We start from the raw sequence: 13,565 nt of genomic DNA on the forward strand, positions 1-13,565 counted from the left end.
TACTTCATAGTGTCCACATGCCCAACAGGACGTCCCAGTCTGAGTGTTAAGGCACTGGCTCTCAGATTGGGGGGACTGAGGTAGCCTCAGTTGGGTAGTAGAGGCCGCCTTGTTTTTTGCCATGTCGACTGTGTCTCCATTCATTTCCTTGTTGCCTTTTCTCCATGACTACTAATGGGAGACAGCACTTGTCATGGATGGGAGGAGACTTGAGACACAGCTCTTGGTAGCTGTTGGCATGTTCTGTGGCAATGCAGTGAGTGGGTGAGTTTTCTGGGTAATGTTAGGTCAGGAGGAGGGGATGGGGGGGCTGGTTGTCTGGGTAATGTTAGGTCAGGAGGAGGGGATGGGGGTGGGGATGGGGGGCTGGTTGTCTGGGTAATGTTAGGTCAGGAGGAGGGGATGGGGGGGCTGGTTGTCTGGGTAATGTTAGGTCAGGAGGAGGGGATGGGGGGGCTGGTTGTCTGGGTAATGTTAGGTCAGGAGGAGGGGATGGGGGGGTGCTGGTTCTCTGGGTAATGTTAGGTCAGGAGGAGGAGATGGGGGGGCTGGTTGTCTGGGTAATGTTAGGTCAGGAGGAGGAGATGGGTGCTGGTTCTGGGTAAAAGGTCAGGAGGGGGCAGTGGAGGCACTACTGGAGGGTGGAGAGTTGAGGCTATAAAGGAAGTCTGAAAGGTGTTCTGAAGACCAGGCGTAATATGAAGGACAGATGGCTGCTCACCATCGACATCTAAAATCTATCCAGCCTCCATTAGTCAAAACCAATGTCTCACTATATGTACAGTAGAACTCTTATTTATGCCAGTGAGACAGTCAGCCTCTAGTTTGCACCCACAATTGAGGACCCATTTCAGGGCGCCCATTGATCATCTCTGGTTTTTCAATCTGTCACTTCCATTGTTTGTTTCTATTTGACACATAATCACAATCTTTTTTTGATACTAGATCAAGGTAATGTGAGTCTGTGAAACATTGACACTTCTCCATTGTATCCATAAGATTTCAATGGAGTTTGACCTTTCTGTCTTGGGTTTATGGGCTGTAGATTATTGCACTAAATTGTACAGAGCTTCTAATCTAAATACCCTTTCTCATTTCACTTAATTTTAAGACAGTTGCTATTTTAAGGGAGAACCATTCTAAGTGTTTTATTTCTATGCTTTGGAGCCCTATGATGCCATTTGCTCTTTGGCTGAGGGTTCCATTAACAAATGAAGAAAGAGTGTGGTTGAAGTGATGGAAAGAGTGTGGGTGTGTTCGTTTAGGATGTATGTGAATAAAGGGCTTTATTCATTCTGGTGAATAAGGCGGAGGCCATTCGAATTCCGCTAGATTGGCAGGTCCAAGAAGGTCCCCTGTTTTTGAGAACCTTCTTACCATAGGCACATCTCTCCCACCCCGCAGTTGTTTTGGAAAATAGTTATTTTTGAATGTTGATGGTTCCACGCTGTGTCGAATGTTGACAGCCCATGCAAGTTGTTTTAATTAATGGGGGTATTTAATCATAAGGTGATTGATTTCTGCTGGAACAGTCTTACAGAAGTGCTGTTTTTGATGAGGTAATGTCTAGTGTTGAATGACATGAGGAAAGGAGCAGTTGTGGAGCAGGTTTTCAGGTGTAAGGTGTTTGTTTCTACCTGGTCTGCACTACGACTGTCTCTGAACCAAGTCTACCCTGTTAGCGGACCACGTGTTTGCAGTACAAGTTCAAGTGGTTTCTTTTTTAAGAAAACACGCTATCTGATTTTTAAGTTCCTAGCTTTAATAGCATTCTTTTTTTCTTTACGAAAATATTGTAATACAAAAATTCTGCGTTTGTTTTGCTAGTGGTAAAACAAAGTTGAATTTTATAGTAATTTAATTTTGTTCCTGGGGGTGGTGATTGCAAATATTTGTGAAATGAAACGTTTTTTTCCACACGTTTCTTTGAGTGGTTGTGTGTGTTTGAGATAATTGTGATGAAACGGAGGTAAAGGCCTTCTGTTGTAAAGGAGCTGTATATACTGTAACATATTGTATATTTCTTTTGGGGCTGCTGTGTGGAAACAAGGGTTACGGATGGTTGGAGTGTTGCTAGCAGCCCATAGTGTTAGTCTGTGTCTGAGCTATTGTTGGCTTAAGCACACAGACAGCTAAAGTGAAGGTGTGGGATGGCTGATTGAATACAAAGTTTAACTAAATGAAAAAACATATTTATTTGGAATCAGTATCAAAACCAATCAGTTTTAATGTAATTTAGACTTGAACGAAATGGCTTCTGACAGTAAATTTTTGATGTGATTTATCCTGTATGATTATTTTGGTTCATTCTCTTGAATAAAACAAATCAAGCAAAGTAGACATCTAGTGAATGTGTCTTGAATGTGCTGTAGTCTCATCAATGTGCCATATGAATTTTAAATACATGATTCCTGATTTTCCACAAAATACAAGCAGACCATTTTTGTACACTGACTTTTAATGTGTTTACAAATCACACAGTTGGACAGGCCCATTCCACCCACAGTAAGATGGGATACAGGATGAAGTCACAACAGGATAATATACACTGTGCCCCCACAACACTCCGGACAGAGAAACATGGGATTAATTATTCTCCATGCTAATCAACAAACAACCTGCCAACACTCAACCACTGACAGGGATTTCAAATCCCAAATATATTTCATATAACATTTCACGTAATGTAGTTTATTTTTTATATTTTTATTTTATATTTTTTTCATTGCACACACTCAATTATTCATCATTTTAATATTCAGTACTGATACATTTTCATCTAAACTCTAGACAAGCGGAAGCATCGTTTCCATAAGATGCACAACACAAAATACAGAATCACACACACAAGATATGTCCATAATGAACTATTTACTCTTCAATAATAATTAAAACATACTTAGTATTTACTGTTGTTGTGAAGGGGAGGGCGGTTTTGCGTGAGGTGGGGATGGTATGGGACTGAAACAGGTCTGTGGGTAGGCTAGTGACTTCAGGTTTTTAACTTGTCAAGTCTTACAAATGTCATAATACAACAAACCACAGATGACAGGTCACTGGTAGAAAAGGTCATATCTCTCACACAGCAATGGAACACATAGTTTCAGGGAAGAGGGAGGGGTGAGTGTGTGTAGGGTTCACTGATGGGGTTAGTGGTTTAAACCTGATGTCCTCACTCACCCCCGTGACCACTGAGAGAGGGGAAAAAAGACAAAAGAAAAGAACAGAAAGAGGTTGATATATTATGCCAACATTTAACGTTTCTCCTTCCACCACAGCCCTCATTACACTCATTTCCATTAGATTCAACAGGTTTCCCAGAGATTCTCCTAATCCTTGACCTCTGAAATCCTAATCCTGGGCTGGGTTAACATTAAAACAGTGTTCTTAAACCTGACTTAGATTTTTCAGCGTTCCTCGTGAGGAAAGATGAAAGGGTTCCATCTAACACTATTGACCCCAACTCTTTATGCCTTGTCCCCTTGCACGCCCCTTCTGGCTGAACATCTACTCTGACTCTGGTGTGACTCGTATCCAGCTCTCGTTAAGCTGCCCAATAAGAGCGCATTGCACTTTCCACTTTCCTGCCTCGCTAAGGTACTGAGACGCACTAGTGGGAATGGGGTTCGCTGTCTGGTGGGGGAGGAGTAGGCCAGACAACTGGCTCAATGTGGGGCCACACGTTTCAGCATGGGACCCGTTTACGGCACCAGCGGCCATAGTACAGACAGTACCATGTCTTCAAATGTGCGTTGGGTTGTGGAGAAGTTCACACCGAAATACACCAGATCACAGAAAGCATGACCCCTCTGAAAATTGTCATTGCAGATACGTCCATTACAACACAACACGGTAGTGGCTAACCCTACAGAGACACGAGGTGAGAGAAGGACGTGGGGATTTACACTCCCCAGTGTGATGGCTGAACAGGGAAATGGAGTGGGTTTTGGAGTAAAGTGATGATAAAAGAATCCCAAGGGGCAGAAATGGAGGGCTTCTATGAGACACAAAGGGGAAGGGTACTCTTGGGGCCAGAGGTCCCACCCTTGCTTAGCCGGCTGTTCAATGGAAAGAGGAGGAAAGAATAGGAAAGAAGACTTAATAAAGCAAAGGATGAACGGGACTGAAACAATCTCCCCAATCTCAGAGGCTAGGAGACAGTGTGATGTTAGATATGATAGGAACAATTGAATACACACTGAAAATACAGTGAGGTACCGTAGTTTAAATGTATTTATTCTCCTTAGGTGTCTTTTCATATTAAAAAGACCCTTGACCATGTATGTTAGATGTGTCCTAGCCTATGACTTTAGGGACCGGTGTGGTTCAACAGTAATACTGTCTCTCAGGTAGTTTCTCAGATAGTTATCCTCTGTCATCCACTCCACCTGGCCTGATAGATCATACATCTACTTCCCAGTCAACGCAGAATAACATACCACCCAGACAAAGAAAAATTACATAGATAAGAGGAAGAAAGTCAGAAATACACCCATGTAGAGTAGGATAAGTAATAAGATGTATTTCAGCATAGCGTTCCTAAACCCTCTCATCCACGTATAAACCTTCCCAGGTGTGAATATACTTACAGGTGTCAGTGTGCGTGTGAACATATTGTCATATCTACAATGGTCTTTCATTTACAGGGACGGGTAGAGGCGTTGCGTATTTTGGGAATGCAGTGTCTTTGTGTGATTCGTCGAGTGGAGGTGGAAAGGACAGTGTGGCGGGTGAAGGCAGGGAGCTCTGCAGTCCTGGTTCTCTCTGCCGAGGGGTTGGCTGGGTTGGAGGGGAGGGGGGGCTCAGGAGTTTAGTGGGTTGGTGAGGGCGGGGGTCTTCGGCTGCCACGAGGACCATGGATACAACAAGACAGACAGACAGACATCATCAAAGACAGAGAAACACAGACACAATCGTAGACAGAAACACAGAGGCAGACACACACACACACACCCACAAACGCACAGAAACACAGAGACAGACCGACATACAAGAGAATACAGGGATGAGTTAGGATTGGCATTCTGGCTGTGTGTCATTCCCTCTCACAGGCAAACCGTTCAACTCTGTGTCACTGCCACTGTACAACACAGAGTTACTCACAGTCGTAACAGTTCATTCAATTCCGCTACTGAACAGTTCTCTCACACACCCAGGAAAACACGCACACACAGATGCATGGGACAATGTGCACAACGACAGACAAAACCACAAACACTAACATAGAAATACTTCTTGCAGATTTGATTATCTTCATTAATAATTATTTTTGGAATATACAGCATTTTAAATAGTGCTCTTTTTTATTACTGGGAAGGTAAGCATTTTTTTTTCTACTTCTTTCCTAAAGTTCATATTTGAAATCAAACAATTACTATGAGGTTATAGTTTCCCAGCTTTGAGACGAGGATTTAGTGGTATATATTGGTTTTGTCTTTTTATAGATAAATATTCCACTGTATTTCAGGTCTCCAAAAGTACTGAAAGGTGTTTCTGGTTGAACAGAAGTGTTATAAGTGGTCAGAAGTGTTATAAGTGGTCAGAAGTGTCATATAATTTGAGCAGTCATAAAAGAGTTAATCTTGATTCTAGGCTTTGTATTTACTATCAGTGTCTATGAACATGAGAACTGAATAAGTGCCTATCAAAATCAAGGAAGACATTATGACACAGAATAATCGGACCCTAAAAAACTGGTCAACATGAATTTATTTTTGAAATGAGAAACACTCCCCAGAAGGTAAGAGTGGATTTGTCAGCCACTAGAATTCACCAGCCAAGCTACACAGGTTACATAGCAAAGTGCTAGTTGGCCTCAAATGTCAGGATGACCAGGTTATAATTCCCTAAAAGTACCTGAAAAGGCCAGCAGAGTTCTTTAAAACCAACTTGTGGATATCTTCATTGAAGATGTAGCTGATTATGGCAGAATTAATTATAAAAAAAACATCTGGGAATATGTACTTCAACACCATAATAATTTCAAATCCAATATTTTGCAATAGAGAGAAAAAACGAATACTGTCCTAATAGTTACGGAGGATACTTTTTATGCTGCAGTTTCCGTTGGGGACAGAGTTATTTTGGGACCCCAGCAGAGAGCAGTATAGTTCCACAATATTATTGTCCATTCTACCTTGCTAAACTCTATCAGGTATTAATATGTTGTAGATAATCTCTTATAACTCTTGTAAAAATGCAAGTAATCTGACATTTTTTCTTCTATTCATTAATTACAACACATCACCTTTTCACCAAACAATCAATGGTTTCATGTAAATAAAAATTCATATCACAATACATTCATATGAAATTGACTTTCAAAATTAAATCATGATATAAATGTTGATATGATGGTCTTTCCTCTTGATAATAAACATTACTAATACTTGATCAATGTAAATTATGCTAATTGATTACAAAACAAGTGGATGATGTATGCTGATGAGCCCCTTAAGTATGCCACTCTCTTCCAAGTCAAAATAATTCTCCTTCGGTGCATGGACAACCTTTACTGTCATGCCAGTGACAAGATACAGTATATTTAAAGACTCAAACTAATTACTCATGAACTAAATATTTATTGTATTATATTTGTTTTATGTTATTACAGTACACACATGTTGTTATATCTAAAAAATAGTATGTATTTGAATCAATGATTATGATGGATGACTGATGTTTAATCAATTATGATCGGTAGTTAAAGAGTAGTTAAAGTAGCTAGAATTGCACACACAAATGTCCAAACATATATTTTTTCTATGGGATTATTTGGTTGTTAAAAAATAATTGTAGAGATATATTTGTTTTGCTGATTAAACTAAACAATTTACAGTATACTTTACAGAATATTTTGAAAGAATGGTTGTGTCTACAAATGAATGGGCAATGTAACGTTTTGAATCTAAGATATTATTACATAAATTACCCTTTGGGAGTTCTAAGAGTTTAAAAAGTTCACCACATACTTGAGAAAATAGTACCAAAGCAATAAAAAGAAATAAGCATTAGCATGTGTGAGAGATAAGGTATTTACCCCTGAGAAGAGCAGTGGGAATATGAATGCTATAAAGGATACATAACACATTGACAATCTCCATAGCAGTCTATTTAGTGCTAAGCTCATCAAGGCTATGCTATCTTTACTGGCTACAAATCAGACTAAATACAGAGCAATGGTAAGGCTGTTGTGACTTAAGGGGTCAAATCTGAATTTCTTAAAGGGGAACTTTAGGGCTGGAACCTGGATCCACTCTTTTTCGCTCTTTTTCACATATTTGAATGAAATTGAAGATACTGTGGACAATTGAAACATAAACGTTTATGCCGATACTGTATTGTATTCCAGTGCATCATCTATGAACCAAGACTGTCCACTTAGTGTCTTCCACGGATTACAGAAGTCAATCATAAATCAGGGCAAAATGCAGTAACAATCAAATACATAATATTCTCTAGGTCTTATGACTCAGACTTAAGTAATGTTGAAAGTATTACCCTAGACAGATCTTGGTATTTGATTTGATGATGTAGATCAAGCCACTTGTATGTCTGTTCTGGATAATAGTGGTATCATTTATATTTAAGCAGTACCATTAGATGTCTTTCATGGTGCATTGCATTTTATATCTGGTGACTGTTTTAGGGCTATTCATTGCATATTGTATCAAAAAAATGGAACAGGTCTATAAGACAAGGGAAGCACTCTATTTGTATCTTGATAAAGTAATCTGGCAGAACCTCCCAGCGCCTTTCTTTATTTAGTTAAAATAGTACGGTTGTTACAGCATGAGAACACATGATTGGTGAGTACCTAGAATGCTATGGGTGGCTTCTGAACTATGTAGGCAAAACCCTTCAATTTATTTAGACCACTGTGGGAGGTTTCGCTTAAAGAGAAATACCTCAACTTGTTTGTGTTTGGAAACAGTGCTAAAGTAATATTGTATATAAAATAATGAAAGGAAATCAAATATATTTAAGAAATATATTATGATAAGAAATATAAATATATTTCTTATCACATAAAGGCTAATTCACAAAGATCTGTCAGTTTGACTAATATTCTCTCATTAATAAAACATATTATGTCTCTAAATCTGGTGTTAACATCACCTATTTAAGGCGTGTATGTCCAAACACCATTCTGATTTTAATTCATTTTACCTATAGAATGTTCAAAGCGAACCATGTGTAGAAAATGCTACTTATAGAGCCCCACAAGTTGTAGTTGATTTTATGACTATAACCTGTGGGACTCCATAGATAGACATGAAGTAAATATGATATTCAAAACATTATTAAATTACTGTACACTACAGTCACCTGACAGATTTCTTAGCCTGTACTGAATCCTGCTGTTGACAACTAGACCAGACAAAGAAAAGACCGAAATGTGCCATGCCACTAAACGATCAGTGACAAAGCAGGGGATGGATGATGTCATGAGCTGACCCATGGCCACTGACTTCTATCTTCTAAGGAGCAGCTCTGAACAGGTGTGTGTATGCGTGTGTATGTACATAGAGGTATCCTCTGACTTTTTTCATCAACATAAACCTATTTAGACCGAAACATACACCCTTGGAAAAGAAAAAGAAAATCCCCAACAATTGCACGGAAAAATGATGGGACCAACATGGCTCACACAGCAACACAAACACGCCGCAAGCTGAGCACTGTCCGTGCAGTGCTAAAAGAGGCATTAGGAAGTGCTAAAGAACATGAGAGAAAAGGAGAGAGGGATGAACATGCAGTGATGGGATCTCAGAGTAAGAGGCTGGATGATGATGAACAGTACCAAACGTACCAGAAGCGTTAGTCCTCATTGGTCACTGATAGTGATCCTGAAAGAGGAATCATAGTCAACGGTGGGACAGAGGTGTGGTGAAGGCGTGAAGAGGACAGGAAAAGGAATGCAAACAAACGCAGGTTTACAGAACAGGAGAGACCCATGTCACATGACAAGGCTCTGCTCTCACACTGGACCAATCCAATTTGAAAGAGAAGCGAGGTTATTCGGGGGTTGATTTGGGGTTTTTGGTTCAGTTCGTGGCTTAGAGAGCCATGGGAAACCCATTATTTGGATGTTTGAGGGTGAGAGCGAGACCAGTGTCGGGGCAAAGTGTGTGTCTCCTTCAGAAAGGCAAGCTGCTGCCCTGACGGTGAGTTCACATCAGATCAGTAGTGTTCCTTAGTTCACAAACAGGCAAACACAAAGAAACTTTAGCAGTGCGAAGGCAGGTAGAAAGAAAGACATTTCATTTTAAGAAATAAAGGAACCATTCCTTACCCTCACTCTTCAACCTCTCTCCTCTCATTCCTTCTTCCCACTCACACCTCATTTTCTTTCATCCCACTATCTCCTGTCATTTCTTCTTCCCACTCTCTCCTGTCATTCCTTCTTCCCACTCTCTCCTCTCATTCCTTCTTTCCACTCTCTCCTGTCATTCCTTCTTCCCACTCTCTCCTCTCATTCCTTCTTCCCACTCACACCTCATTTTCTTTCATCCCACTCTCTCCTATCATTCCTTCTTCCCACTCTCTCCTGTCATTCCTTCTTCCCACTCTCTCCTGTCATTTCTTCTTCCCACTCTCTCCTATCATTCCTTCTTCCCACTCTCTCCTGTCATTCCTTCTTCCCACTCTCTCCTCTCATTCCCTCTTCCCACTCTCTCCTCTCATTCCTTCTTCACACTCTCTCCTCTCATTCCTTCTTCCCACTCTCTCCTATCATTCCTTCTTCCCACTCTCTCCTCTCATTCCTTCTTCCCACTCTCTCCTCTCATTCCTTCTTCCAACTCTCTCCTCTTATTCCCTCTTCCCACTCTCTCCTCTCATTCCCTCTTCCCACTCTCTCCTCTCATTCCCTCTTCCCACTGTTTCTTTTCAACATGAAGAGAAAGGGCAGAAAGGAGCCACTGTTATTCAACTAAAAATGGGGGAGAGTGGGACATGGAATAAATCTCTGCTATCAAACTATAGATTATACCACTAAGAGGAGCAGGCCCCTCGAACAGTGGTTCTCAAACCCCTCCTGGGGACCCACAGCCACTCCATGTGTTGGATGTATTCCAGACCTGCAGTAGCACACCTGAATCAACTCATCAACTAATAATCAAGCCCTTGACTGCTTCAACCAGGTGAGCTAGTTACAACAAAAAATGGTAACAGGGTCCCCAGGAGAGGTTTGAGAACCACTGACCTCCGAGGCTGTGCCAGTATTATTTCAACCTCTTAATTACAGGTTGAGTTGAGAGGTCCTAGCATTGTGTAGAAAATGTATATTGGTAATACCAGAAATGTTCATATTAATACACAGCAAAATAAATCAGTAATATATCAAGTACGTTCAGGTGCAGTGTGTGATCTATGCTTTATTACAGGAGTGGGTTTTTGAAGGGGGTCAGTCTATAACATGTCGCTCATCCATTCTCTCTCCTCACCCTACCTGTTCTCTACACAGCAGCATCTGCTGAACCTGCATATCCTCCATTTATCTACATGGATCTATCCTCTATTACACTGAGCACCAATCTCATTTACCTCCATTCATCATCCTGGCGTCTTCACATCCCCCTTAGCAGCAGAGAGCATTGAAACTTCAGCTTGGATGGGATTTCTTTATCATCAACCCTGTCATAGAACACCACTTACAGAAGGGGTGGGTCTGCCTGCCTGCAGGGCCTACTGTACTGTGGTAACGATTGGCTTGTAATGCGATGGCCCGTTTGGTTTCGGTTCAACTCACCTGGGCACACCAGGGGGGGCGCGGTTAGGCCGGGACGGGACTGATGGAGGGGGCCCACCGAAGGGGTCCGGAGAGGCCCCCGGGCGAGAGGGGACTGGGGGGCCAGGTGGGAGGCCAGGGGCCGAACCACGGGAGACCGGGCGACCAGGGGGGCCTGGGGGAGCCCTTCTGTTTGGAGTAGGACTGGTAGCCGGAGACCTGAAGGGGGAGAGAGACAGAGAGAGACAGAGAGAGAGACAGTGAGAGAGACAGAGAGAGAGACAGAGAGAGAGACAGCGAGAGAGACAGAGAGAGACAGAGAGAGAGACAGCGAGAGAGACAGAGAGAGACAGAGAGAGAGACAGCGAGAGAGACAGAGAGAGACAGAGAGAGAGACAGAGAGAGACAGTGAGAGAGACAGAGAGAGAGACAGAGAGAGAGACAGCGAGAGAGACAGAGAGAGAGACAGAGAGTTCAGCTCTCTTACACACCGGCAGGAGAGGCCACAAGAACACTGTAACAAGCATCCTGAAGTGGCACACTCATCTTAATCCACCCCTCCCTCTCTCTACATATGGTCATCTTTCCTCCCTCCCCTCCAAACGGCCCACTCTCCATTCATACCGGCCCCCAGAGCTGTTGCCCCCTGGCCTCAGCCAGGAGTCGTCCACGGGCGGCGGCATAGCCGTGGTGACGGTGGTGGTGCTGATATCTCCAATGATGCTCAAGGCCTCCTTCAGGGCGTGGTACATGCGGAGCATCTCGTCACGGTGATGGGCCTGTTCCTGGGACTCCTCCATCAGGCTGTTCTGGTCCCCAGAGTGATACAGGTTTGCCAGCAACTCTGCGTTGATGAACTCCTTAGTCTGTGTAGGGAGGAGAAGGGGCGAGTAAAAGATGTGCGTTTGCCTTTACAACGACCCAGTAAAGAGAGCCGCAATGGAAGATCAATGCAATTTATTAATACGAGTATTCACAGACCAGCCGGTAGCCCAAGTCACCAATCAGACATGGATTCAGAGACAAGGTTGAAAATAAGCTAGTATCCATTGAGTGGCAATGCAGAACTCACGTTGTTGATCATGAGGTACATGATGGTCTTGGGCATGAGGTCCCTGATGGTCTTGTTGACGATGGCCATGTAGGAGTCCACCAGGTTACGGATGGTCTCCACCTGCCTCTCCAGCTGAGGGTCCATGGAGTTCATTAGGTTATCTGAGCTGTTCTCTCCATCCCCGCTGTCACTCTGCCGGGGGGCCAAGGCCAGGAGGGAGTGGAGGAAAGTGGGTGAGGGACAAGAAGGAGGGAAAGGGAGACCATGCAGAGAAAGACATATGGTGAAAGGAATAATTTTGTTTGACAAAGAGCTCTATTCAGAAACAGTAGGGAAACTATCTCCAATATAACTGTTTATAATAACATCCAGAATACAGCCTTCCTAAACTGGCCCTGTAGAGAAAAACTGTCACACTGACCCAACACACAAAAACACACACATTTCTGATGCTGGCTAACCATTGGAGACAACATGTCTCCTTCTCTCCCACTATTACGCCCCAATGCCAATGTCTTCATTACTGGTTCACAGGCATTCAAAAGCTTGGAAAACCTATTGTTATTCTTGGATTTTGTATTTTCTTAACATGGTCAAATACTGTAACTCAAGCATAGTCTGGTAGCATTTTAAATACTTAGGCAATGAGAAATTAGAGGCCACCAGTAACCTGGTCATTGATAAAACATCTCATCTCAGTTTTATGTTTCCAAAAGAGGATGTTTTTTTTTTTACAAATGGAGTGGACGGAATTTTGTGAGGGGATCTACTAAATGCAATTTAATTGTTTTATGAGAGCATCTGTACCTTAATCTGACTTATTTTAACCATGTGGTTAGTGCACTGGACAGCCGTGAATAAGTCCTCTGTTTTACCTGAATGTAATGATTGTTTTGTATGATGGACTGACGGCAGAATCTTGCAGAACAAGAGCAAATAAACAAATACTTTGAAACTGTTACAGCTAATGATCACTGAATTGTCCTGTGAACACATTCGATTGCTGCTTGCAGCTACATTTTCCTTTGCCTATTCTAATCAGAAGGTTGTTCTAAACAGCTATGGCAGAACCCTGATGTGAGTTACATTTAAACTTCCTGCAAATGATGAATGACTGGGCTGTTGATTAGATACAGCCAGTGAGGCGAGACAAGAAACTAGGCTCTATAGATCATTAGAGCCAATCAGAGTTCAGTATTAAATTGCTAATAAGTTCAGATTAGGTGTAGAGAAATGTGTGTAAATCAGGTAGAGTGTAGGAACACAAATCCTGACACAAACCACATACCTTGCCTTCCTTTTCCTATTAGATTCAACGGCAATGAATGAGATACAGAGAAAAAGAATGACAGAAGGAGAGAAAGAGATATGGTGTTAAACAGGAACAAATGTTTTGGACGGGTGAAGTTAGAAAATGTAAAAGATTAATTCAACTTTGTGTGTGTGTGTGTGTGTAATACCGTGACACGTTCTGGATACACTCCAGCTCTGAGGAAGGAGGCCTTCCAGCCATCTATCTCCTCCTGACTCTCGCAGGCCAATTCCAGCTGACGGTAGTCCTTATAAACATTCCTGTGGACACAGAGGGGAAAGTCTGAGTGTGTGTGTGTGTGTGTGTGTATGCGTGTGTTTGTGATAGTGAGTAGTATTTACATACATTCTTGTGGAAGCAAGTATAACAGGAAACAACACTGCGCCACACTATATTTGGGGAGCAGGGGGAGGTTTTGTGCATGGTTGCATGCTTGTGTGGGCACTTGCCTTGAGTGACCTGAACGG

At 42.2% G+C, this 13,565-nt stretch overlaps 1 protein-coding gene and 1 long non-coding RNA gene across 10 annotated transcripts in view; one reads left to right on the forward strand and one right to left on the reverse strand.

Annotated features, from left to right (window-relative positions):
* Positions 1-410: 410 nt before the first annotated feature.
* LOC117595537 lies at positions 411-2,338 on the forward strand. The gene is made up of 2 exons (XR_004576763.1): positions 411-525; positions 571-2,338. It is a non-coding gene; the product is annotated as an uncharacterized LOC117595537 (long non-coding RNA).
* Positions 2,339-2,440: 102 nt separating this feature from the next.
* dnm1a (dynamin 1a) overlaps positions 2,441-13,565 on the reverse strand; it is a 62,605-nt gene continuing 51,480 nt past the window's right edge. For 4 of the 9 annotated variants that reach the window (XR_001198431.4, XR_001198432.3, XR_001198434.4 and 1 more), the window contains 7 exons: positions 13,247-13,358; positions 13,075-13,089; positions 11,805-11,978; positions 11,357-11,598; positions 10,754-10,951; positions 4,590-4,841; positions 2,441-3,191 (listed from right to left, as the gene is read on the reverse strand). Coding sequence is in view for 4 of the 9 variants with exons in the window: in XM_020053494.3 (XP_019909053.1) it covers positions 8,828-8,849; positions 10,754-10,951; positions 11,357-11,598; positions 11,805-11,978; positions 13,075-13,089; positions 13,247-13,358 (763 nt within the window). In the remaining 5 variants the exon portion in view is untranslated. Of the gene's footprint in view, positions 3,192-4,589; positions 4,842-8,812; positions 8,850-10,749; positions 10,952-11,356; positions 11,599-11,804; positions 11,979-13,074; positions 13,090-13,246; positions 13,359-13,565 lie in introns of those variants that run through there. The other 5 variants (XM_020053494.3, XM_013137134.4, XR_001198433.4 and 2 more) reach the window with 4 other exon arrangements.

This window comes from Esox lucius, chromosome 14 (assembly GCF_011004845.1).
Source record: "Esox lucius isolate fEsoLuc1 chromosome 14, fEsoLuc1.pri, whole genome shotgun sequence".
Lineage (NCBI taxonomy): Eukaryota > Metazoa > Chordata > Actinopteri > Esociformes > Esocidae > Esox > Esox lucius.